This window comes from Polypterus senegalus, chromosome 13 (assembly GCF_016835505.1).
Source record: "Polypterus senegalus isolate Bchr_013 chromosome 13, ASM1683550v1, whole genome shotgun sequence".
Classification (NCBI taxonomy): domain Eukaryota; kingdom Metazoa; phylum Chordata; class Cladistia; order Polypteriformes; family Polypteridae; genus Polypterus; species Polypterus senegalus.
In genome coordinates this window covers 158,397,812-158,422,319 of record NC_053166.1, presented here as the reverse complement: position 1 = coordinate 158,422,319, position 24,508 = coordinate 158,397,812, and the positions used below count along the sequence as shown (strand labels likewise).

The window sequence follows — 24,508 nt, the reverse complement described above, 5'->3', positions numbered from 1 at the left end:
GTGTGTGTGTTCACTCTGCAATGGACTGGCACCCCATCCAGGGTTTGGTCCTGCCTTGCACCCTATGCAGACCCCCTGCGACCCTGTTCAGGATAAGTGGGTTAGACAATGACTGACTTGACTATTCAGAAATCTGATTTCCTTTCTGGTGGTCTTGGTTTCAGTTCTTTCGCGTACGGCCGATTGCACCACCCCGTGAAGTGCGGCTCAGCCTGTTGTCTTTGATCGTTTTATCCCCTCCCTGTTTTGCAGGAATTCTTCATCGAGCAGCTCCGGGCCGAGGGTGTGAATCATCTCCCCCGTGTCGTCACCAACGAGGTCCCCAGCGGTGAGCGCTATGACGTGTACACACAAGGAGGGGTGCTCTTCGTCACCAGCCGCATCCTCGTGGTGGACTTTCTCACGGACCGGATTCCTGCCCACCTCATCACTGGTGGGTGTCCATTTTCATGATTCATAGGTTTAGAGGCCTTGCCATGTGCTTGTACTGCAAATGGCACACAAATGGGTGGGTGGGTTGGTGGATGAATTCAGTAGTACAGTAATTAAACAATTCAGGGTGGGGCCAAAAGTCAGCATACAGGATATATTCATACTTACCAATGGAATTGTCTTTTTGGGGGGCAGAGTAAAGGAGAAGGGTTTTTGAGAGGAAGCCCCACATTGATGCTAACCGGAGTTTGGGTGTTACTGCGTGTTGTCATAGTGTGGGGGGGGGGACGGGTTCCAGGAATGTTGCAGTGTTGATGGAGGACATTTTAAGCACCTAAGAGGCAAAACACAGTCCAGTCAGTACAGTATAACTACTCAATACCTGCTGTGAAATAAAGAGCCTCGACACACAGAAAAAGGTTTGGGGCGTTGTACCCAGCAGGGGGCGTTCGCTCTCCTGTTGGAATGAGTTCTTTTGTAATTGTTACATAACCCAAATCTATATAGATGGGATATTAAAAGGTGATACGGCGGTAAGAAATTACATAGGAGAAATAACTTGGCTTTCTTTAATGACAGCTTATGCTGCATAACAGACGAAGGAAGGCGATGGCAAGAACCGGGAGTGGGGGCCCGATGTGTAGAGTCTGCCATTTCCGTTGCTGCGTTGGAAGGATTTTCAGGATCGGATGACGTTATCTCCCATCCGTCCGTCGGCTTCAAAGGTGTGCCGGGCAATGTTCCAAGGCTTTATACTCTTTGTTCATGTGCAGGCCCCCCACTTAGGTAAATCATGCCATTTATTTCAAACAAGGCAAAGAGAGGACAGAGTTTCATGCTGAGTTTGACACACAGAAATAGTATACTGTACAATGGCCATCAGTCTGACTGCCTGTTGTCACTAACTGTCTTGTCTTAAAACGCTTGTTCTTATATGGTGAACCCCTGTGCTACATCTGGCTCGGTGTCAACTATGCATGTGAGTAGAAGAAGGCAGATTTATAAAATATATTTGCACAGAGACAAATTAAACTTGTACATTTACTAGGAGGCTCCGCCTACTGGTCCGCTTCGCTCGCCCAACCCGGGGGCAGGCGCTGGGCTTCCATCTGTCCCGCAGCTGAGCCGCTCCGTTAGAGAAAGCGATTGTATTTAAAGATATGGTACAAGCCCCCCGGCACCTTCGGCCCCCAACCCCCAGTTGCGGCCTAGTAGGCCGCCCCATGACTTTCTTGATATTTTAGTTTATAATTTAAAAACGGACTAAGAATCTGAAAATCTTAACAACATCACATTAACATTCGATAAATTCTGAAAAGAATGATTCCAAACATATATATGCAGGTTTTAAAATAAGCCCGATATAAAATGTGACATAAAAAAGTCACGTAAAATCGTTGCACTTTTAGGCTTAGGATTTTATATATGTAGAGTAGATTACAGGCAGCCACCCGCAAACTTGTGCCCTGGATGCAACGGGCAATTTAAGTTGCAGAGTTATGCACTGGTTTGAGTCCAACCTTTGACCGACTGGAGACAGGAAGTGGTGAGGGTTTAAAGGTGTCTGCCAGAAGTGACGTCTTTGGGGCCGCAGCCAGAAGTGACGCCTTTGGGGCCGCAGGCAGAAGTGACGCCTTTGGGGCCGGAAGCAGGCAGAAGTGACGCCTTTGGGGCCGGAGCAGGCAGAAGTGACGCCTTTGGGGGCCGGAAGCAGGCAGAAGTGACGCCTTTGGGGCCGGAAGCAGGCAGAAGTGACGCCTTTGGGGCCGCAAGCAGGCAGAAGTGACGCCTTTGGGGCCGCAAGCAGGCAGAAGTGACGCCTTTGGGGCCGCAAGCAGGCAGAAGTGACGCCTTTGGGGCCGCAAGCAGGCAGAAGTAACGCCTTTGGGGCCGCAAGCAGGCAGAATTTCCTGTTGTTGACCTGCAGAGATAACAGAAGGAGGATTAGTGCGCCCTGCCACCCCCTGGCCTGGTGTGGAATGACCTTCCTTCGGTCCTTTTAGCTGCCTCCTCATTGCACGTGTGTGACACTGTAAAATTAAACATAAGTAAATAAATTGAAGATACTGTATGAAATACTGTGGTGCCTTAGTTTGCAAGCGTAGTTTGTTTCGGAAGTGTGCTTGTAATCCAAAGCACTTGTATATCGAAGCGAATTCCCCCCTAAGAAATAATGGAAACTCATATGATTTGTTCCACAAACCAAGAATATTCATATAAAAATGATTAATACAAAATATAAAGTAAAAATATATAAAGCAAATTAACCTGCACTTTACTTTTGAAAAGAATCATGGCTGGTGTGAGGGAGACGAGAGGAGGAGGAGGAGGAGGGTTATCGTGTAGGACGACTTTCACTGTAACTAACGGAATCCCTGCTGTCTGTCGGCTCACTGGAATCTTCTTTTTTTGCGACTTTAACAAGGAACCTCCCTATTGACAGTTGCGTTTGCCTGAAGAGTCACTACACTTGAACACAAAATAAAAAATACTTTACGCACTGTAAGGTTTCTAAAATCTTTATGGCTTTCCCCCCCCCCAACGGGACGGCACGTGGAAGAGCATCCCGAAGCAACCACAAGGCTCCCAGCGCTGTAACAGTTTGCCGCAAAAGCAAATCCAAAAAGATTGCGGTCAAGCTATAAGTGCCTGCTGTCGATGGGTGATGCATGGGACATTATAAATGCGCAGGGCACAGAATTACTTGGCCCTGACCCTGCCTGAGTGCTGTGTCTGTGTATAGGAGAGTGGCAGATCCCGCTACAATAAATAACCTTCAAGCTGCATAAAGCTGGTTTTGCTAAAGTACTGAGACTCAGCTTCGTGTTTTGGGGTGCAAGACAGGGACACACACGTCACAACACACACACACACACACACACACACGGGGTCACCATGCCATAGTAAACAATATACGGGCGTACAGATGTTGACTGTACGAGTGAGGCACGCTGACTGAGAACCAGCATGGGAGACGATTACCCACAATCCCACAGCGAGAGAGAGAACAACAGAACCGTCGGCTGAGTGGTGATCACGTGACACTCCGCAGACAAAGTGTATACGTACTACTCGTATTGCAAGACCTCGCTCGTTTATCAAGTTAAAATGTGTTAAAAATTTGAGCTCGTTTTGCAAAACACGCGCAGACCAAGTTACTCGCAATCCAAGGTTTTACTGCACTGCATTCCTACTTTTGGCCCACCCTGTAAATTGGACAAAGTGGTTGCTATTCCATCTTTCACTTGGCTCTTAGAAGTTGCATTGACTAAACAGAGCTGGAGAAATATTTTTTTTTCCTGTGTTTCTTCATTTCAGGCTGCAAAGCAACAAAATGTGAATATTTTGATTCTTTTCTATACTCGCTGTATGCCAGTGGTGTCAAACTCTGGTTCTGGAGGACCGCAGTTGCTGCAGGTTTTCATTCTGACTCCTTTCTTAATTGGTGACCAGTTCTGCTGCTAATTAACTCCTTTTTCGTTCATTTTAATTAACTTCTTTTTTTTTAAGATTTGTTCTTTACTTAAATGGACCCAAACAGAAATGAAATGTGATGTGAGGGAGCCAACAGAAGACCAACTCAGGGCCTCAAACTCCAACCAATTCCATAATAAGGCGCCAAATCTTGTTGTTAATTAAACCCGTTCTTTAATTCCATGGCTTGTTGCTGCACTCATTGTGCAATAGCAGACATGTCAAAAATTGTGGATTTTTACTTTTCTGAGAGCTCCATTAAAATGTACGGGGGACCTGAGCAGATCAGCATTCCTGAGGCCTTCATCTTTCTTTATTTTCAGATATTGTGTGATGGACGTCAGTTGTTTTGGCTCATTTTGTATCTCATTGTTGTTTGGCTGCTAATTAACTCTTTGAGGGCTGAATTCTTTTTCCAAAAAACTCAAGTTTTCTGTAAAGCACACAAAGCCACGGTTTCACACATAGATCAAAATAAAACATCTGGTGCTATGTGGTGTGGCTGATGTTGGCGCATGTTCGGCATCACAGCAGGAGGGTGGAGGTAGTGGTGTCAGTGTGACACAATCTGGTTTGTACCTCTTGTCATCATAAGTGATGGTCCAAGGCGAATGCTGCTGTAGGAGACCGATCAGATGACGCCGGTACCTAACTTTCTTTTTTGATATCCATCTCCAGATTACTCGCAGTCAGAATCCCAGTTTATGAAATTACGTAAAAAGTCCATGGAGTATTTTGCTTCGCACATTCGCTTTGGACTCTCACCAGATGTCAATGCCATTTTAGAGGTTGTAGGGAATTGAGGTTAAATCAGCAAGGCCATGTAACTTACTTACTTGTTAAATTTACGGTAAAAAACTGGCAGCTGGGGTCGCCAGGATTTTACCGTAAAAAAGAAGGTGACAATATTTTTTGGTCTATGGTACACTTTAAAAAATAATGTTAAATTTACGGTAAAATACTGGCAGCTGGGTTGCCAAAATTTTACTGTAATAAACAAGGTGACAATATTTTTAGATCTACAGTATAATTTTGTATTAAAAACTATTTGGTCTTTACAACAAATTCAAACAGAAGAGAATGTTTAACCATAACCAGAAATTCATGTTGTGTAATTAATATGACAATCAATAACCAATATGTATTGGCAGAGTCAAACCCCAGTACACAGTTTGCATCAGTTAAGTAACAACAACCAATAGCAAGCATGTGCCATTTAATTATACACAATGAAAACAATTCAATATTTAAGGAAGTTACGGCACGTTGTCTGGTGGAGAAGTAAAGTTTTCTTTTGTGGTGTATGGTGTCCTAATTATCGAATACAGCCCACCATAAATCAGCTTCCATGACTCAAAAAACCTTCAGCACGTGGGGAAAAATAAGTCTGCTAGCTTAGGTTGAGTTTTTTTCCCTACTATTCAAAGGTATGCGATTCATCAGGAACAATATTGTAAAAAGGGGCGTGTCCTTATGCAAATATCGTAACCGGTTTTACTGAAACAGTGATTTACCGTTTTACATTTTACGGTTGTTTAATATTTTACACTGTAAAATTAACAGATTTTTTTCAGTATAACTGTAATGCATCAATAAACGGTATTTAGCAAATTTTCAAGGTAGAAAAATATTGATTTTACAGAACTTGGCTGAAAAAAATAGTGAAATTTATTGTTTAAGATATACAGGTAATTTTCAGTAGAACATAAGGTAACTTTCCTTTTTTTCAGAAGAGGTCTTTTACTTTCACCATTTACGGTATTTGTACCGTTAAATTTACTGACATTTTTTACAGTGTAGCAAAGAGAGTCGGACTGAAATGTAAGGGCAGGTTTTGTCACAGTTTACAGCTGATTACCATCCTCTACCCCTGAATTTTGACAAAAGTCGACATCGGCCCTGAAAGAGTTAAGGAAAAAGAAACAATTAAGGGGTTTGAGTCTTCAAGAGCAAGTCAGTTCAAATGAATTCAAAAGAAGTTAATTAGCAGCAAAAACCGGTCACTAATTAAGAAAAAAGGTGAGAATGAAAACCTGCAGCTGCCACTGCGGCCCTCCAGGACCGGAGTTTGAGACCCCTGGCGTACAGAAAAGAATCAAAATATTCACATTTTATTGCTTTGCAGACTGAAATGAAAAAAAATATATAGGAGACCCCGGCTGTATGCAGATCTTAAAGTCTGCAGTGTAGAATATTCTTCCAGTTTTCCGAAAAGCACACAAAGCAATGGTTTCACACAGAAATTAATATCGAATGTCTTTTGCTGCACGCCGTGGCTGCTGTTGGCGCCTGTTCAGCGACTCTGGCAGCAGCAGCTACACGGGGGCAGCTCAGTGACCAGCAGGTCTACGCGATGGGCCGGCTTACCTGGCTGTCTTCGTGCAGTAGCAGCGGTCTCGGTGTGACACAATCTGATTTGTACCTCTTGTCATCGTAAGAGGCGGTCCTCCCAGGTGAACGTTGGCGTAAGTACATTAGCTACACGGACGTGTTCAGCACCACAATCGGCAGAGGCTGGTCCCTCACTTTCGTTTTTGACCTGTAGATCACTTACATCAAAATTCGACAACTCGGAGTCCAACTCGACGATACGTAAAACGTTATACACAGAGTATTTCGCTTTGCACGTTCGCTTTGGTCTTTCGACAGATGTTGATGCAATTTGAGGGACTGTTTGCTCTTCACTACTCAGACGTGCGCAGGAAATCTCAGCCAAATCAACAAGGCTAACTTATAAAGAGAGTCAAACTAAAACATAACGGCGAGTTTCGTCACAATTTTACAGCTGATTACCGTCCTCTACCCCTGAATTTTGACAGAAGTCGACATTCGCCCTGAAAGAGTTAATCACGATGTCTGAATTGTTTGATTTGTAATTTTAAACTGTGGAGCAGAGGTGGGAATGTCAAGGTAACGTGTCTTTGTCCCAACCATTATGGAGGGCAATGTATGTGTTAACGAAGCAAAGACTGATATACTTGGGCTTCTGTATTTGCAGGTATCCTGGTCTACCGCGCACACAAGATCATTGAGTCATGCCAGGAATCCTTCATCCTGCGCCTCTACAGGCAAAAGAACAAGACAGGATTCATCAAGGCGTTCACGGACAAGGCCGTGGCATTTAGCTCTGGCTTTTGTCAAGTCGAAAGAGTCATGAGGAACCTCTTTGTGAAGAAGCTTCTCCTGTGGCCGAGGTGCTTGTGCTTTATCATCATTATTCATGGAGTCATCCATGATCAAGGCCGGCTTTTGCTTTCACAGTGGCCTTGCGAGGTCTTTTCATCATTTAAGTGTTTTCTACTTTCATTTCTAACCAAATGTCTATGAACGCATTTCCCATTATTCACAGCTCTTTGAAATGGGATTTGTTTCTTCGTTTTTGTTACAGCGATTGGAAATTCATTCTCTTTGGTAGCAGTGTGCTTACATTACTGTAGACAAAGAGAAAAAACACCATAGTAACACTTAGTTTTACAACAAGGAACTCGCCATATCAAAGTACACTGTAAGTTGTTTTATTTAGACTCAAGAGTGAACCATAAGTGACTGGTATCTGTACAGATACGGAGTGTAATATTATTTATAGGGTCGCCATTGCCACATGTACAGTGAAATTGTGCAAATCAGCATGCAGTGCTTGTTCAGGCCTGTGTTACGAGTGTAGACCAGTGTGTCGTTTTAGAAGGGTTTGGATTCTGTGCTCAGTGTAGGCTTTTAGCAGTGGGGGTGCATACAAACTGATCACTATGTGCCGGAAGTAGATGTATTTATAGACGATTTGGGGGTCCCCACAACGTGTTGTGCAGAGAGGGAGGGATTATTAAATATGGGAGTAGTGTGACCGCCGACGCAGCCCACAGCAGTCCCTGCCACAGCCCGTCATGCGGGGCAATTACAATACACTAGAAACAAAGGGTTATGATAAAGAGGAGGAGCCATTTCAGAACTGAATGATTTTAAAAGTGGTGTCCAGCAGGGGTCAGTGCTGGGATTGCTGCTCATTTTGATATACATAAACAATCTGAATCAATCTATCTCTATATACACTCACCTAAAGGATTATTAGGACCACCATACTAATACGGTGTTTGACCCCCTTTCGCCTTCAGAACTGCCTTAATTCTACATGGCGTTGATTCAACAAGGTGCTGAAAGCATTCTTTAGAAATGTTGGCCCATATTGATAGGATAGCATCTTGCAGTTGATGGAGATTTGTGGGATGCACATCCAGGGCATGAAGCTCCGTTCCACCACATCCCAAAGATGCTCTATTGGGTTGAGATCTGGTGACTGTGGGGGCCATTTTAGTACAGTGAACTCATTGTCATGTTCAAGAAACCAATTTGAAATGATTCGAGCTTTGTGACATGGTGCATTATCCTGCTGGAAGTAGCCATCAGAGGATGGGTACATGGTGGTCATGAAGGGATGGACATGGTCAGAAACAATGCTCAGGTAGCCCGTGGCATTTAAACGATGCCCAATTGGCACTAAGGGGCCTAAAGTGTGCCAAGAAAACATCCCCACACCATTACACCACCACCACCAGCCTGCACAGTGGTAACAAGGCATGATGGATCCATGTTCTCATTCTGTTTACGCCAAATTCTGACTCTACCATTTGAATGTCTCAACAGAAATCGAGACTCATCAGACCAGGCAACATTTTTCCAGTCTTCAACTGTCCAATTTTGGTGAGCTTGTGCAAATTGTAGCCTCTTTTTCCTATTTGTAGTGGAGATGAGTGGTACCGGTGGGGTCTTCTGCTGTTGTAGCCCATCCGCCTCAAGGTTGTGCGTGTTGTGGCTTCACAAATGCTTTGCTGCATACCTCGGTTGTAACGAGTGGTTATTTCAGTCAAAGTTGCTCTTCTATCAGCTTGAATCAGTCGGCCCATTCTCTCCTCTGACCTCTAGCATCAACAAGGCATTTTAAGCCCACAGGATTGCCGCATACTGGATGTTTTTCCCTTTTCACACCATTCTTTGTAAACCCTAGAAATGGTTGTGCGTGAAAATCCCAGTAACTGAGCAGATTGTGAAATACTCAGACCGCCCGTCTGGCACCAACAACCATGCCACGCTCCAAATTGCTTAAATCACCTTTCTTTGCCATTCTGACATTCAGTTTGGAGTTCAGGAGATTGTCTTGACCAGGACCACACCCCTAAATGCATTGAAGCAACTGCCATGTGATTGGTTGATTAGATAATTGCATTAATGAGAAATTGAACAGGTGTTCCTAATAATCCTTTAGGTGAGTGTATTGTGTGTGCGTGTATATATATATATATATACAGTGTATATATTTTATTTATATATATCTATATATATATCTATATATATATATATATATCGATCTCTCTCTCTCTCTCTCTCTCTCTATATATATATATATAGATATAGATATAGATATATATATATATATATCCTTTTGCATATCATTTATGAATTGAAATCTGACTTGTCAGACTCTGATTTTGATGTAAGTGAGCTGGAGATCGAGGCTGAAAACGAAAATGAGGTATCGCTCTCCAGTTGTTTGTGGTGCTGAACTGCTTTTGTGTAGCTGACGTGCCTATGTTGGACCGCCACTTATGATGACAGTCAATCAATCAATCAATCAACATTTATTTATATAGCACATATTCATACAAAAAATGTAGCTCAAAGTGCTTTACAAAATGAATAGAAAAATAGAAGACACAATAAAAATAAACATAAGTCAACATTAATTAATATAGAATAAGAGTAAGGTCCGATGGCCAGGGTGGACAGAAAAACAAAAAAACTCCAAAAGCTGGAGAAAAAATAAAATCTGTAGGGGTTCCAGACCAAGAGACCGCCCAGTCCCCTCTGGGCATTCTACCTAACATAAATCATCATATTTTCATGGAAGGACCTGATGATGATGGTCAACTTCTGGCTTTCAGTCCATCATTGTTGGAGCATCATGATGCTTTGAGATCGAGGCTGGTGGCGCAGGTATCGCCACCACAAAGAAACCGGTGCTGAACAGAAGAGAGTAGGGGTCAGTATGGATTTTAGAGCCACCATGAATAGTTATTATGAAGAATTGAACAGGACAGACAAACCAGATTGCGTTGCGCTGCGAACGTGACCACCACTGCCGCATGAAGACAGCCTGGCAGCCAGCCTGCTGCACATTCCTGCCACCAGTTGTGCCGTCCGTGAGCAGCAAACTGGCGGCCACAGTACACAGCAACAGATGTTTTGATGTTGATCTCTGTGTGAAACAATTGCTTTGTGTGCTTTTCAGAAAACTGCGTTTGTTTGGGAAAAATATTCAGCCCTCGAAGAGTTAATCTCTAAGGGCAAATTGTCTTTGCACATGACCTTTGGATGTCAGAGTGCAGAGTCAGCCATTGTACAGCGCCCTTGGAGCAATTTTTTAGGTTAAGGGCCCAACAACGTAGGATCCCTTCTGAACCGGTAGCCTTCCAGATACCAGCGCAGATCCTGAGCCACATGTGCATACCATATCGTGAGAATACAACATTCTCCTTACAGACAACTGGATGTGGAATTCAGAGCTGGGACGCTGCATCTGGGAAGTGGCACCGCTAACCACTGTGTACCACCCCATGTGTGAACCCTTTAGAGCTGTAAATGGTCAGTTGCCTTACTTTTAATATTTCATGAAATCCTTGCTGTGCTCGCCAGATTTCACGCGGCCGTGAACTCCTGCCTGGAGAGACACAAGCCTGAAGTGGTAGAGCTGCACGTGTCCCTGACGCCAGCCATGACAGCCATCCAGACTTCCATCCTGGATATTATGAATGCCTGTCTGAAGGAGCTCAAGCGCTTCAACCCAGCCCTGGAAGTGGAGGACTTGTCACTGGAGAGCGCCCTGGGCAGGTCCTTTGAGAAGGTGAGTTGGTTTTGTTTTGTCTCCTCAGGTTCTGTATAATTGTGATTAAGAAGTGCTACAAAAAAATAAAGGGATATACTTTAAAGCAGCAAGGAGTATGTAGTAATGAACCCCACTTTCTCTTAATTGTCATTATTCAAATACAATTAAGGGAGCAAAATCCACAGAAAAGGCTGAATTACCGTATGTACTCACGTTTAAGTTCTCCCACAGATAAGTCTGGGTTTGATTTTACTGTATAATTTCTGGTGGTCTTGTATAATACGCTACCGTAGCTGGCTGTCCGGGATTTTAAATCGCCTGTAGCTCACAAACCGTTTCACCTATCGACTTGAAATTTGGTACACATATACTACATGACGTCTACTATACGCTTTCGGGGTGATGATTTTTATTACTCATATTTTTATTTTATTTTATTGTACAGTAGTATCAACCCTCGACCGTGCAGCGCATGCGTATAGGCACCATTCTCATTCCCTACCACCTTCGCTAATCATTCTTGAGGCAGATTGAACACTTAAGTGCCAGCTTAAGTAAAAAATTAAAGAAAATGTACTAAGTCATTGCAACACAAAAATTAACTTAATCAGTTTTAACGCGAAAAGATGCTGACAGAAGAAGAGAAGAAGCGGCCCGCTAGGGTGGAGAAAAGAAGAGCTGCTTAGGAAGGAACAAGAGCATCAACCTCTGAGCAAACGCATGGTAAACGTACAGAGAAAGAGGAGGAAAACTAGGAATACTCAAGTCAAGTGAATTCACAGGACGTTATCGTGCAGTACGCCGTTACTGGTATCTTATAATGTCAGTCGTATAAGTCAAATGTGGAAAACTTGCGCTATTGGTCCAAGAGATTACAGTATGCTAATGCCCACCTGAGAGAGTAACCACGGAGCACACTGCCTTTTTTTTTTTTTCCTATGTATTGTGCCTACATGACCACATGGTAAGACCGAAACTATTCGGAAGCGACGTTTGCACTGTTTTGTATATCTCTTGCCTTCATACACCTTTATCGTAAGAGCATCCCTTATCTACGATAGAGCGTTCGATCAGAAGAAAACATGAAGCTGGTTTTAAATTAAAACTCGTCAAAGTGGCAAAAGAAAATTGGTAACTGGGCTGCTGCAATAAAATTCAATTTGTCTGAGAAACTGAGATTGGAGGAAGCAAGAAGATATTAAAAATAAATAATAATAATAATTACGTGTCGCATTTTTGAACAGGCGTATGTCTGTCGGGGTCTGATTTTATGGTCGATTTTTTTTTTTTGGGGTTTCAAGAATCAACTTATACACAAGTATATACGATAATAGGAAAATGACAAAAGTTTCCAGCTTTACGTTTCTGGGAGTCACCATCTCGGAGGACCTGTCCTGGGCTGATGATAACTTGGCTAGAATAGGCAAAGCACAACAATGCCTCCATTTTCTCGGGAAGCCAAGGAGAGCTGACCTCCCCCAGAAGCTTCTGGTTCATTTCTATCGCTGCACTATAGAGAGCATCTTAACTAAGTGCATGATGGCCTGCAGGTACAACAGATGCACCAAGGCTGCTAAAGAAGCCCTGCAGCGGGTTGTAAAAATAGCAGAGGTCATTATTGGGACTGAACTGCCATCACTCGAACTCGCTGTGTGACAAGAACCAAAAACCTTCTCAAAGACAAAACTCATCCTGGAACTTCTTAGTTTGAGCTCCTCCCGTCAGGCAGACACTTTAGGTCAATCCGTGGACGCACAGACAGACTAAAAATGAGCTTTTTTCCCATCTGCCATAAACTGAACTCTGAATCTCCTCAGTCTGAGATCATTTTTAATTGAACATGTGCAATAAGCTATATTGGTGATGTGCAATATACTAATGTATTACAGTAAAGAATATGTAATGTACTGCTCATTAACAGGTTCAATAACAATTTATGCTGCTGTACTTTGAGCAATAATAATTTGTTCTGGTTATTTGATCACTTAACACTGTATACAACATATATGGAATTATTTGACTTTTCTTTAAATGTAGCTTGGGGCTGTCACAAAAAGTTATTTCATTGTGTTACACAATAAAGTGCTTGATATATACTTGATGTTACAAAAGAAATTTAATAACAAAATGCTAAAATGTCAGTATTTTGAAATTTCTTATGAATGTAAATCTTACACAGCTGCTGTTTTCTAAATGCAGAAAAAGACAAAGTAAAACAATCTGCTCTATGCAGAAATAAAATGACTTCAGGGTTAGAAGAAAAAAACCCCTCAGCCATAGGTGGTCCAACAAGACTGAAACTGGAAACAGTGAGGTTTAGTTTTAAATGATTATCCAATCAATCAATCAATCAACATTTATTTATATAGCACATATTCATACAAAAAATGTAGCTCAAAGTGCTTTACAAAATGAATAGAAAAATAGAAGACACAATAAAAAATAAACATAAGTCAACATAAATTAACATAGAATAAGAGTAAGGTCCGATGGCCAGGGTGGACAGAAAAACAAAAAAAACTCCAAAGGCTGGAGAAAAAAATAAAATCTGTAGGGGTTGCAGACCAAGAGACCGCCCAGTCCCCTCTGGGCAATCTACCTAACATAAATCAGACAGTCCTCTTTGTATTTAGGGTTTTCATGGAAGGACCTGATGATGATGGTCACGTAGACTTCTGGCTTTCAGTCCATCAATGTTGGTGCATCATGATGCTTTGAGTAGGTGGTGGTGGCGCAGGCCGCCACCACAAAGAAACCGGAAAAAGAAACAGAAGAGAGAGTTGGGGTCAGTACGGATTTTGGAGCCACTGTGAATAGTTATTATGAAGGATTGAACATACAGAGTATCAGGATTAAGTTAAAGTTAAAGGCAATCTCTATCACACTTAAGCAGCCATTGGGGGGGGAAAAAATGCAAAAAGAAACATTTTTAGTGCCACATTTATATCTTTGATCACCCAGTCCCCACAACTGTAATGAAGTCGAGGAGCCGCTGCACTCGGGTCCCAATCCCGGTGGTTCGTCATGTGGTGGGTGCAGCAGCGCGCTATCAATGCCTGCTATCAATGCCTGCTCCCAACCTTGAGGGACTATCTTGGGTTAGCATGTTTCTGTTATGGAGATGAGTGACTCTAAGCTGGCCTGGTGTGAAGATGTGTGGCTTTGTGCCTCCATTTACTTTGTCAAGGCCTTTTACTCCATGCTGCTGGGATAGGCACCAGCTCCTGGTCATTCTGAAGCACCTAAGCAAGTTAGAGTACACCTGCCACAATATGCATCTATCCAGTATTTTTATACTGTCTTAACCCCAGGATTAGTTATTTTCTATTCATTTTTGCAGCATTTACCTATTATTTTGTATTCATTTTGGGAACAGGTTCATTTTATAGACTTACCACACGGTGGCAGCAAACAATCAAGCAAACACATGTAGTAAATAGCATCAGCATTATCAGGAAGCCCTGTCCTCCTAAACTTCCTTTGCTCCTCCTGGGAATTCCCCATTTCTTCTACGGGGGTCAACCCTCCAGCATATCCTGCATCTGGCCCTTAAGTCTTCTCCCAGTTGTACAGTCGTGGCCAAAAGTTTTGAAAATGACCCCAAGTGTTGGTTTTCACAAAGTCTGCTGCTTCAGTGTTTTTAGATCTTTTTGCCAGATGTTTCTGTGGTATACTGAAGTAGAATTACAAGCAGCATTTCAGAAGTTTCAAAGGCTTTTATTGACAATGACATGAAGGTTATGCACAGAGTCCATATTTGCAGTGTTGGCTCTTCTTTCTTTTTCAAGACCTCTGCAATTCTTCCTGGGAGGCTGTCTGTCCATCAACTTGTGGACCCAATCCTGACTGATGGCAGCCCATTCTTGCAGAATCAGAATTGGTGGGTTTTTGTTTGTCCACCCGTCTCCTGGGGATTGACCACATGTTCTCAATGGGATTAAGGTTTGAAGATTTTTTTTTTCTTTCTTTATTTTGCCTTCTACAATTTCTTGAATTGGGAATTTGTTAGTTTTCGCATACCCCTTGGGGTCCGAGCACATGGTACGGCAGGTTAAGAGCCTTGCTCAAGGGCCCAGCAGAGTAGGGTCTCAATTGGCAGTGACGGGGATTTGAACCGGCAACCTTCTGGATACCAAGACAGATCCTTAGCCTCAGAGCCACCACTAGCCATGGACCCCAAAAGTTCAATATTTTGTTCACTGAGCCACTTAGTTATCACTTTTGCCTTCTGGCTCGGTGCTCCATCATGGCTGGTCACCAAACTGTTGTTGGATGGTTGGGAGATGTTGCTCTCAGAGGATATTTTGGTCCCATTCTTTATTCATGGCTTGGGATCGGGGGGGCACCACCAGTGCAGAACTTGCTCAGGAATGGCAGCAGGCAGGTGTGAGCGAGGCAGATACTTTTGGAGGATGGCCTGGTGCGTGTCAAGAAGGGCAGCAAAGAAGCCAAGAAAAAACATCAGGGACAGATTGATATTCTGGGTTTGAACTGCTGAGTACTGCTGGCGTCAACTCATTTTTTTCGGATGAATCCCCTTTCCGATTTGTTTGGGGCATCCAGAAAAAAGAAAAGGTGAGCGATGCTATCATCAGTCCTGTGTCACGCCAACAGTAAAGCATCCTGAGAACATTCATGTCAGCCAAGGCGGTGGGCTCACTCACAATTTGGCATAAGAACACAGCCGTGAATAAAGAATGAGACAAAAAAATATCCTGCGAGAGTAACTTCTCCCAGCCATCCAAGAACAGTTTGGTGACCCAAAATGCCTTTTCTAACATGATGGAGCACCGGGCCATAAGGTAAAAGTGAAAGCTAAGTGGCTTGGGGAACAAAACTTTGAAATTTGGGGTCCATGTCCAGGAAACTCCCCATTGAGAACTTGTGGTCAATCCTCAAGAGGCGGGTGAACAAACACAAACCCACCAGTTCTGACAAACTCCAAGCTTTGATTGTGCAAGAATGGGCTGCTGCCATCAGTCAGGATTTGGCCCACAAGTTGATGGACAGACAGCCTGCCAGGGTGAATTGGAGAGGCCTTGAAAAAAAATGAAAGAATGGCCAATACTGCAAATATGAACTCTTTGCATAAACTGAATGTAATTGTTAATAAAAGCCTTTGAAACTTCTGAACTGCTTGTAATTCTACTTCAGTATCCGATAGAAACATCTGACACTAAAGATCTAAAAACACTGAAGCAGCACACTTTGTGAAAACCAACACTTGGGTCCTTCTCTAAAGTTTTGGCCGCGACTGTACAAGTGAGTATTTTTAAAAAGACACTACGATGAAGGCTGACATTACAAGAGTTAGGGGTGGAAATGAGCCTGCAAATGTTAAGTAAAAGGCTAAAAGGTTCAACAAACTTGGCGACACAACGTTTCACGTATTCATCTGTCATTACTTATTTTATGGATTTGCTTGATTAAATATTTTAGGTGGTAGTGAGCCAGAGTCAACCACCAGGAAATGGATAAAATATTTATGTCACAAAACTCATTTTCTACAATTTACAAATGCCATTTCTAGTTTTACTTGGCAAGGGTCACAAAGCCTTCCAGTGAGTCATTGGTTCCAACTGGCCATCGCTCTTCTTAAGACAGGATGAGTGTTAATTTACGACACAACCAACTAATTGCCAGTTTGTTTAGTGGCAAGAATTGAAAAGGATGTGAACTTTTTATCAAAAATCAGGTTTGAAAAACTCTGCCTACAGAGCACCTCCCCATTTTTGTGAAGCCATCTGGTCACCCTGAAGTCAGAGGGTGGCCAGGCGGATCCGAGTTACAGTCCCAGATGTGCTGCCATTGTACGTATAGCATCCTGAGACCACTCGTGTCAGCCAAGGCAGTGGGCTCACTCACAATTTGAACACAGCCATGAATAAAGAATGGGATCAAAACGTCCTCTGAGAGCAGCTTCGCCCAACCATCCAAGAACAGTTTGGTGACCAACGTGATGGAGCACCGGGCCATAAGCCAAAAGAGAGAACTAAGTGGCTTGAGGAACAAAACATTGATATTTTGTGTCCATGGCCAGGAAACTCCCCATTGAGAACTTGTAGTCAATCCTCAAGAATGGGCTGCCATCAGTCAGGATTGGACCCAGAAGTTGGTTGACAGCCTGCCAGGGTGAATTGCAGAGGCCTTGTTAAAGAAAGAAGGGCCAACACTGCAAATATGGACTCTTTGCATAAACTGAATGTAATTGTTAATAAAAGCCTTTGAAACTTCTGAACTGCTTGTAATTCTACTTCAGTATCCGATAGAAACATCTGACACAAAGATCTAAAAACACTGAAGCAGCACACTTTGTGAAAACCAACACTTGTGTCCTTCTCAGACTGCGTAAGGTTTGTTGCTTAAGTGAGGTGTTCTTGCTGTCAGAATTTCAATTGCCACTGCCTAGAAATTCTGCAATAGTAAGATTATAAAACACATGAGGATTCCTTTCCTCCTGTGTTTTGATTTGCCAACATTTTCTAAGAATTGTCAGTGTCAAATTTTTATCCCATGTTCGCTTCTGATGTCTTTCTGAAAAATGGTATGCCTAGTTTTATCATAGGATTACGCTGTCACATTAAAGACACGTGTATTGTCCCACCCTAACTAAAGGGCAGACTGGTGTCACTTTATGGACATAATCAAGTATCAGCATTGTTCTTCCCCACAGGTCATCCGTCATTACCTTGACCCTTTGTGGCACCAACTGGGCATGAAGACAAAGTCTCTAGTGCAGGACTTGAAGATCCTCAGGACGCTGCTTCTTTACCTCACACAGTATGACTGCGTCACTTTCCTGAACCTGCTGGAGTCTCTCCGAACGAGTGAGAAGGCTTTTGGACAGAACTCTGGTACGTTTACTTCTACCTACCTTTTAATGACTGACGATGGTATCGAACCGTTTCCTATGTAAAACCATCCAAACTCTTGTGCTCCTATAGGGTGGCTGTTCCTGGATTCCAGCACTTCCATGTTTGTGAACGCCAGATCTCGGGTTTATCGCATCCCGCAGTCGCTTACAGGAAAAAAGCCTGGACCTGCAGGATATAAAGACCAAATTACAAGTGGAAACTCAGGTAGATGCCTCTATTATTAACTGAGCGGCAAATTTTACTTTTGCAAAGTGATCAGCAGTCTTGACGTTGGTGTCTTTTTCATCCATTGATGATTGGGGAAATTATCCCAATGATTGTCAAGGCTGACGGTAGCCTGCTGTAAAACCTGAAATTTCTAGACATACATATACATATAGTATGTATGCATATGTACAGCATACATTAATTAATAGTTACAAAATCATTACCTACTAAATAATAGAACGTTAAGGTCAGTGTGTGTGTTCATTTTTTCCGTGAAGATAATTCACATACTCCCGCAGCAGCATACTGATAAAAAAACAATATTAAATTAAAGAGTGATAACAATGCAGGAATAACGGACAATAACTTTGTAAAATGTTAATGTTTACCCCACCGGGTGGCATTGGAGAGTCGCATAGTGTGAGGTCTCCTCAGTCTGTCAGTGGAGCAGGATGGTGACAGCAGTCTGTCGCTGAAGCTGCTCCTCTGTCTGGAGATGATCCTGTTCAGTGGATTCTCCATGATTGACAGGAGTCTGCTCAGTGCCCGTCGCTCTGCCACGGATGTCAGACTGTCCAGCTCCGTGCCTACAATAGAGCCTGCCTTCCTCACCAGTTTTTCAAGTTGTGAGGCGTCCCTCTTCTTTATGCTGCCTCCCCAGCACACCACCGTGTAGAAAAGGGTGCTCATCACAACCGTCTGGTAGAACATCTGCAGCATCTTATTGCAGATGTTGAAAGACGCCAGCCTTCTAAGGAAGTATTATCGGCTCTGTCCTCTCTTACACAGAGCATCAGTAATGGCAGTCCAGTCCAATTTATCATCCAGCTGCACTCCCAGGTATTTATAGGTCTGTACCCTCTGCACAGTCACCTCTGATGATCACAGGGGTCCATGAGGCCTCCTAAAATCCACCACCAGCTCTTTGGTTTTGCTGGTGTTCAGGTGCAAGTGGTATGAGTCGCACCATTGATTAGGTTCCTATACTCCTCCTCCTGCCCACTCCTGATGCAGCCCACCATAGCAGTGTCGTCGGTGAACTTTTGCACGTGGCAGGACTCCGAGTTGTATTGGAAGTCTGATGTATTTGGGCTGAACAGGACTAGAGAAAGTCCAGTCCCCTGCGGCGCTCCTGTGCTGCTGACCACAATGTCAGACCTGCAGTTCCCGAGACGCACATATTGAGGTCTGTCTGTAAGACAGTTCATGATCCATGCCACCAGGTATGAATCTACTACCATCTCTGTCAGCTTGTCCCTAAGGAGCAGAGGTTGGATGGTGTTGAAGGCGCTAGAGAAGTCCAGAAACATAATCTGATTAGTCAATTTAGCTTTGTTGTGACTGGTTAGTTTGGCTTTGGTGACGTAATTGAAAGAGGAAGTGTAAGTCACACAAGGACCAGTAAAGGCGTAGGAGGCACGCAGAGAGTCCCCTTCAAAGACAGGAAGTATAAAAGCGGACAAGATGTGAGCAAGGCGTCTCAAAATGACTGATGTCTAAGATCCTGACAAGAAACGAGACAGCCTCGGAAGTCCTTTGTCAGCAGTTCATGTACAGTACACATTAAATGATCATTCTCTTTGCTGGTCTACTTCTACAGAAGTGAAACGGGAGCTGGTTTTAGAGGTTAACCCCAAATGGGAGGCACTATCTGAAGTCCTGAAGGAGATTGAGCGGGAGAATAAGGAAGCGGAGCTGGAGCCAGGTAAAGGGGGTTCTAAAGGCACAGGGGTTGGCCACTGGGGGCTGCACTACTGGCTTCAAACACAACGTTATACTCTGTGATGGTAATTTCTCGCTGATTAGGGTGGTATAGGGTACTGTCAGTTATTTTGTGTTTCATATTTGTAATTAATTTAAACCACTTTGCAGTGATCTGTTTTTGCCTTGAAATTTAAAGAGACTTTTACTGTCGATTGGGGTCAAAAAATCCAAATTCAATCCACTGTGAATTCAGTGTTGTATAAGAATAAAACTAGCAAATCATGCTTGCGAAAACTTTGCAAGAATAAAAGCGTTAATGAAATGATGATGAGGGAGAGAAGAACATCACACATTACAGTAAGACAGGAGATTATTTTAATAAGTAGTGACTTGTGAGAAGAGTCAATATTAGAATAGTCACATGATTAGTATGGGATGTTCTTATAGTCACTCGCAACAGCATAGATATTTACAATACAAAGTGTCACGTGAACAGATTAACAGAACATATCGGATAGGAAGGGAAACACAGGGCACTCGTAAGTCAGTCTGTGTGAAGTGTGGCCGTCAGGTCGTAGTATACCGACATCTATAATAATTGTTGGAAAAACACAATTTATTGCATAAACATTATTGTCGGTGAAAATATTCCCCTGTGTGTAACCCGCAAGTACCTGTACATTTAATCAGGGTTTCGATGTAATTCTGGAAAATGTAGTGTACAACTGGCCATGGGTGAAAACAGGGCCTGGCAAATAAACTCCAGAGTTATTAGACATTTGTCATTGTGACTTGGTGATAGTCATAATGATGATGAGGGAGAGAAGAACATCACACCTTACAATAAGACAGGAGATGGTTTTAATAAGTAGTGACTTGTGAGAGGACACAATATTAGAATAGTCACATGACTAGTATGGGATGTTATTACAGTCCCTAACAACAGCACAAATATTTACAATACAAAGTGTCACATGAACAGATTAACAGAACATATTGGATAAGAAGGGAAACGCAGCGCACTCGTTAGTCAGTCTGTGTGAAGTGTGGCCGTCAGGTCATGTAGTTTACCGACGTCTATAAGAATTTTTTGGAAATCGCAGTTTGTTGCATAAACGTTATTGTCGGTGAAAATATTCCCCTGTGTGTAACCTGCAAGAACCTGTAAGTTTAAAGCGGTGTCGCAAGCATCACACTGAGACATCATGACGGTTTGGGGCAGACACCCGTATATTAAGTCCTGGCTGCAGAAGGGTTGAAAAAACAACAACAGATCTTTACAGATCAGAGTCCACAATTGATGATGTGGAGGTAAGATGGCGGCTTTAATGGCCAGTGGAGGAAGTGACATCATCAGGGGCCGGAAACCAGAAGTGACGTCATCAGAAGTGCCCAAATCGGGCGGGATTTCCCGAGAATGGTCTGCAAGGGATTAAGAAGGACAGTTAGTGCACATCGTCGCCCCCTGGTCTGGCATGGCATTACTATTATTCAGTCCCATTAGCTGTCTCCTATTCGCACGTGTGTGACAACGGGTTTCGATGTAACTCTGGAAAATGTAGTGTACAACTGGCCATGGGTGAAAACAGGGCCTGGCAAATAAACTGACGTTGTTAGACGTTTATCGTTGTGACTTGGTGATAGCCCCACAATATGCTAAAACAACCGGGAAATTGCAGACGCCGTAATATAAAGGGAATATATTTTGAGCTGTCAGTTGTTATGGAATCCCTGTAGTTTTTCTGTTGTAATGTTTCGTGTTGTCTGGCAGTTTGCCGCTGCTCTTCAGAAAGGTCTTGTGTGTAATTCATTTTTCGTTCGCTATCTAGGGTGCGAGGCTTGCTGCCGCTGATCTTCGGATAATGTCGCTCTGTGGTTTGTCATACGTTGTCTTTGTTGTTCATCTCGCCTGTGCTGCTTGGTCTGGCGTGATGTCTTCTGTGCTTTGGTGTGAGTATGTCGGCCGGCGAGACCATTTCTGTTGGTCGCCGCTAGGCTGTATGTGTCTTCTCATTTTATCTGGAGGATTACGTTCAAGTGAAGGAAGAAGGAGGTGTAAAATGGTAGTGTCATAATGCAGCTTCGGTCAGCAACAAAGTATGCACTGAATAAACAGTCGATAATTGGTCACATTGAAGAATTAAAGGTAAGCCTAAGACCAAAACTCTGCCAAGGACACAGATTCCTCGCTATTGTTGTAGAGGGTGTGATGGACGGCCGGGGGGCTACTGGAATGGAAGAATGGGGGAAGGCACCTACTTGCCAACACTGCTTCCCCGAAAACGCTAGATGGCAGCTCCCCTTGCAGTGTGGGTGGTGCCCCGGATTCCCACAGGGCATCCTGAGACTCGGAGTTCAGTTTCTCCGCCCTGTTGGGTGCCGTGGGTGCCACCAGGAGGTAACTGTCGAAGAAGCTGGGGACTCATAATTTCCTTTAAGCCCGGAAGTACGAGATGGTCACGAGGACAGAATCCCTGAAGTACTTCCGGGCTGAAGAAAATGACAGTTCTTCATTAGATCCGAATGTGCCAGTCAGTCACATGGTCGTAAGGACAGAAACACTTCCTGGTCACGGACTATTTAAAGGACTGATGGGAACCCAGCAAGCGAGCCGGAGTTGGGAGGTAAGAGGACAGAGCTTGCTGGGAGGTGTGGAGGAGAGATTTGGAGATTTAAATATCATTGTGTTTATTTGTTTATTGTGGTGGAGATGCGTTGGGCATTATTTACTTGAAGAAGAGAAATTAAACAGCTTCTTGGTGTTTTAAAAACGTGTTGTCAGTGTCTGTATATCGGGTTAAGTGCTGGTATAGCACCATCTAGTGTTCCAAGGCATATAGTAGTAGTGGAAACCGTTGTTTATATCGAGCAAAATAATAGAAGGATGTGAAAACTCGCCAAGGGGGTGAATCATTTTGATCGGCCCTGTATGCACTGCTTATTTTGTGTTTGCTTTTGCCCATTTTCTTTCCAGCTGCTAATAATTCCTGGGCAGACTGTATGCCCAGAATGCCCTGGCACAAGGCCCTAAATGCTCTTGTTGTCTCCCCCAGGACGTGTTCTTATCTGCGCCAGTGATGACCGGACCTGTGCTCAGCTGAGAGAGTTTGTGGTACGAGGACCTGAGGCTTTACTCACCAGGCTGTACAACCGAACCTTTGGGAAAAATGATGCGGCGCAAGACCTAAGCAAGGACGGGAAAGGCAGAAAGCCCCAAGGGAAAGGACAATCGGACAAAGCTGCGAAGGCCAAGAAACCGAAACTGCAGTCCAAGGGAAAGCTGAAGTCGCTGAAGCCTCCGGAACTGACCTTGACGCAGATGGTCGACAAGATGGATCCAGGTGAAGAGGCAGAGAGGGGAGTGGAGCCTATCGATGAAATTGGGAATATCGTTGAAGAAGATGAAGAGGAGGAGGAACAAGAACTAGAGGAAGTTTTACTTAATCTTTCATCTGATTCTTACTATGGCATTCTGAAGGAGCCGTTGACTGTCATTCATCCGCTGCTGGGGTGTAGCGACCCCTACAGCCTCACACGAGTACTGCATGAAGTGGAGCCCCGCTATGTTGTCCTGTATGATGCAGAGCTGTCTTTTGTGCGTCAGTTGGAAGTGTATAAGGCAAATCGCCCAGGAAAGCCTCTCAGGTGTGTAAAGATATTAAAAGAAGCAACATTCGCCAAGCTATTGGAAACCATGACGTTAAAACTTCCTTCACTGCCTTTTGCAGAGTTTACTTCCTAATTTACGGCGGCTCTACCGAGGAGCAGAGATACCTGACCACACTGCGAAGAGAAAAGGAGGCCTTTGAACATTTAATCAGGTAAGCCAGTCCTGTGTTAATGTGAGCGAACGTTATCAAGCCAACGTGATCCGAATCAGAAAGGAACCAAGCTTGTAACCACCGGCTTGCATATTTTCTATTTGTACCTTTCAATGTTTCTGCTAAATCATAAAAGAGAGTCTGACCAGGTAAGATACATTTATGGATTGTGGGGGGTAATCAGAAATAAAGGAGGAGGAATCGATTTAGGGAGGAAATGGTTAAGGAGAAGTGGCAAGAAGTTAAAAGGTGGTGAACAGGACAGAGGAAAAAGTCAGTCAGTCATTCTCCAACCCACCAATCCCTGCCAACACAGGGCGCAAGGCAAGAACAAATCCCGGGCAGGGCCCCCTGCAGGGCACACACACATACACACACACACACCAAGCACACACTAGGGACAAGTTAGGATCACCAGTGCACCTAACATGCATGTCTTTGGACTGTGGGAGGAAACCAAAGCACCCGGAGGAAACCCACACACACAAGGGTGGAGTGGTGGCTCTGAGGCTAGGGATCTGCACTGGCAATCGAAAGGTTGCCAGTTCAACTCCCGTAAATGTCAATAGGGACTGTGCTCTGTTGGGCCCTTGAGCAAGGCCCTTAACCTGCAATTGCTGAGTGCTTTGAGTAGTGAGAAAATTATTATAATTAAACATGCAAACTCCACGCAGGGAGGATCTGGGAAGCGAACCCAGTTCTCCCTACTGTGAGACCGCAAGCGCTACCACTGCGCCACCGTGCCACCCCAGAGGAAAAGTTGGACAGGGAACTGCAGGACTCCAACAGATGAACACCCAAGTGGTGGGGGGGTTGAAGAAAGGCCCTGAAGGGATAGCAGATCCATTTTTCTTTTTGCTGTGTATTTAGGAGAGGCGCCTAGGTGACTGTTTCTTTTGAATTTTTAACTGAATTGTGCAGCAATCACCCTGATTAATGAATATAAAAATTAAATTTGAACTTTTTAACCGACTTTCAAAGGAATACTCCATAAAATTATCATTTTTTTAGATGCTATTTACCCCATATAGTTTGTGGTCATGACCAAGAAAACTTTTTATTCTCATGTTTCCCTACTTTATTGAGATCACAAAGTTTCTAATTAAATGAATATCTATGGT

At 43.6% G+C, this 24,508-nt stretch overlaps 1 protein-coding gene across 1 annotated transcript in view; it reads left to right on the top strand.

Moving 5' to 3' along the window:
• The window catches only part of ercc4 (excision repair cross-complementation group 4), a 33,756-nt gene that overhangs the window by 5,623 nt on the left and 3,625 nt on the right, over positions 1–24,508 (top strand). Inside the window, exons 2-9 of the mRNA XM_039774490.1 lie at positions 253–433; positions 6,905–7,100; positions 10,591–10,798; positions 17,454–17,634; positions 17,725–17,859; positions 19,463–19,567; positions 22,620–23,211; positions 23,295–23,387. Of these exons, the coding sequence (XP_039630424.1) occupies positions 253–433; positions 6,905–7,100; positions 10,591–10,798; positions 17,454–17,634; positions 17,725–17,859; positions 19,463–19,567; positions 22,620–23,211; positions 23,295–23,387 (1,691 nt within the window). The remainder of the gene's footprint in view (positions 1–252; positions 434–6,904; positions 7,101–10,590; positions 10,799–17,453; positions 17,635–17,724; positions 17,860–19,462; positions 19,568–22,619; positions 23,212–23,294; positions 23,388–24,508) is intronic.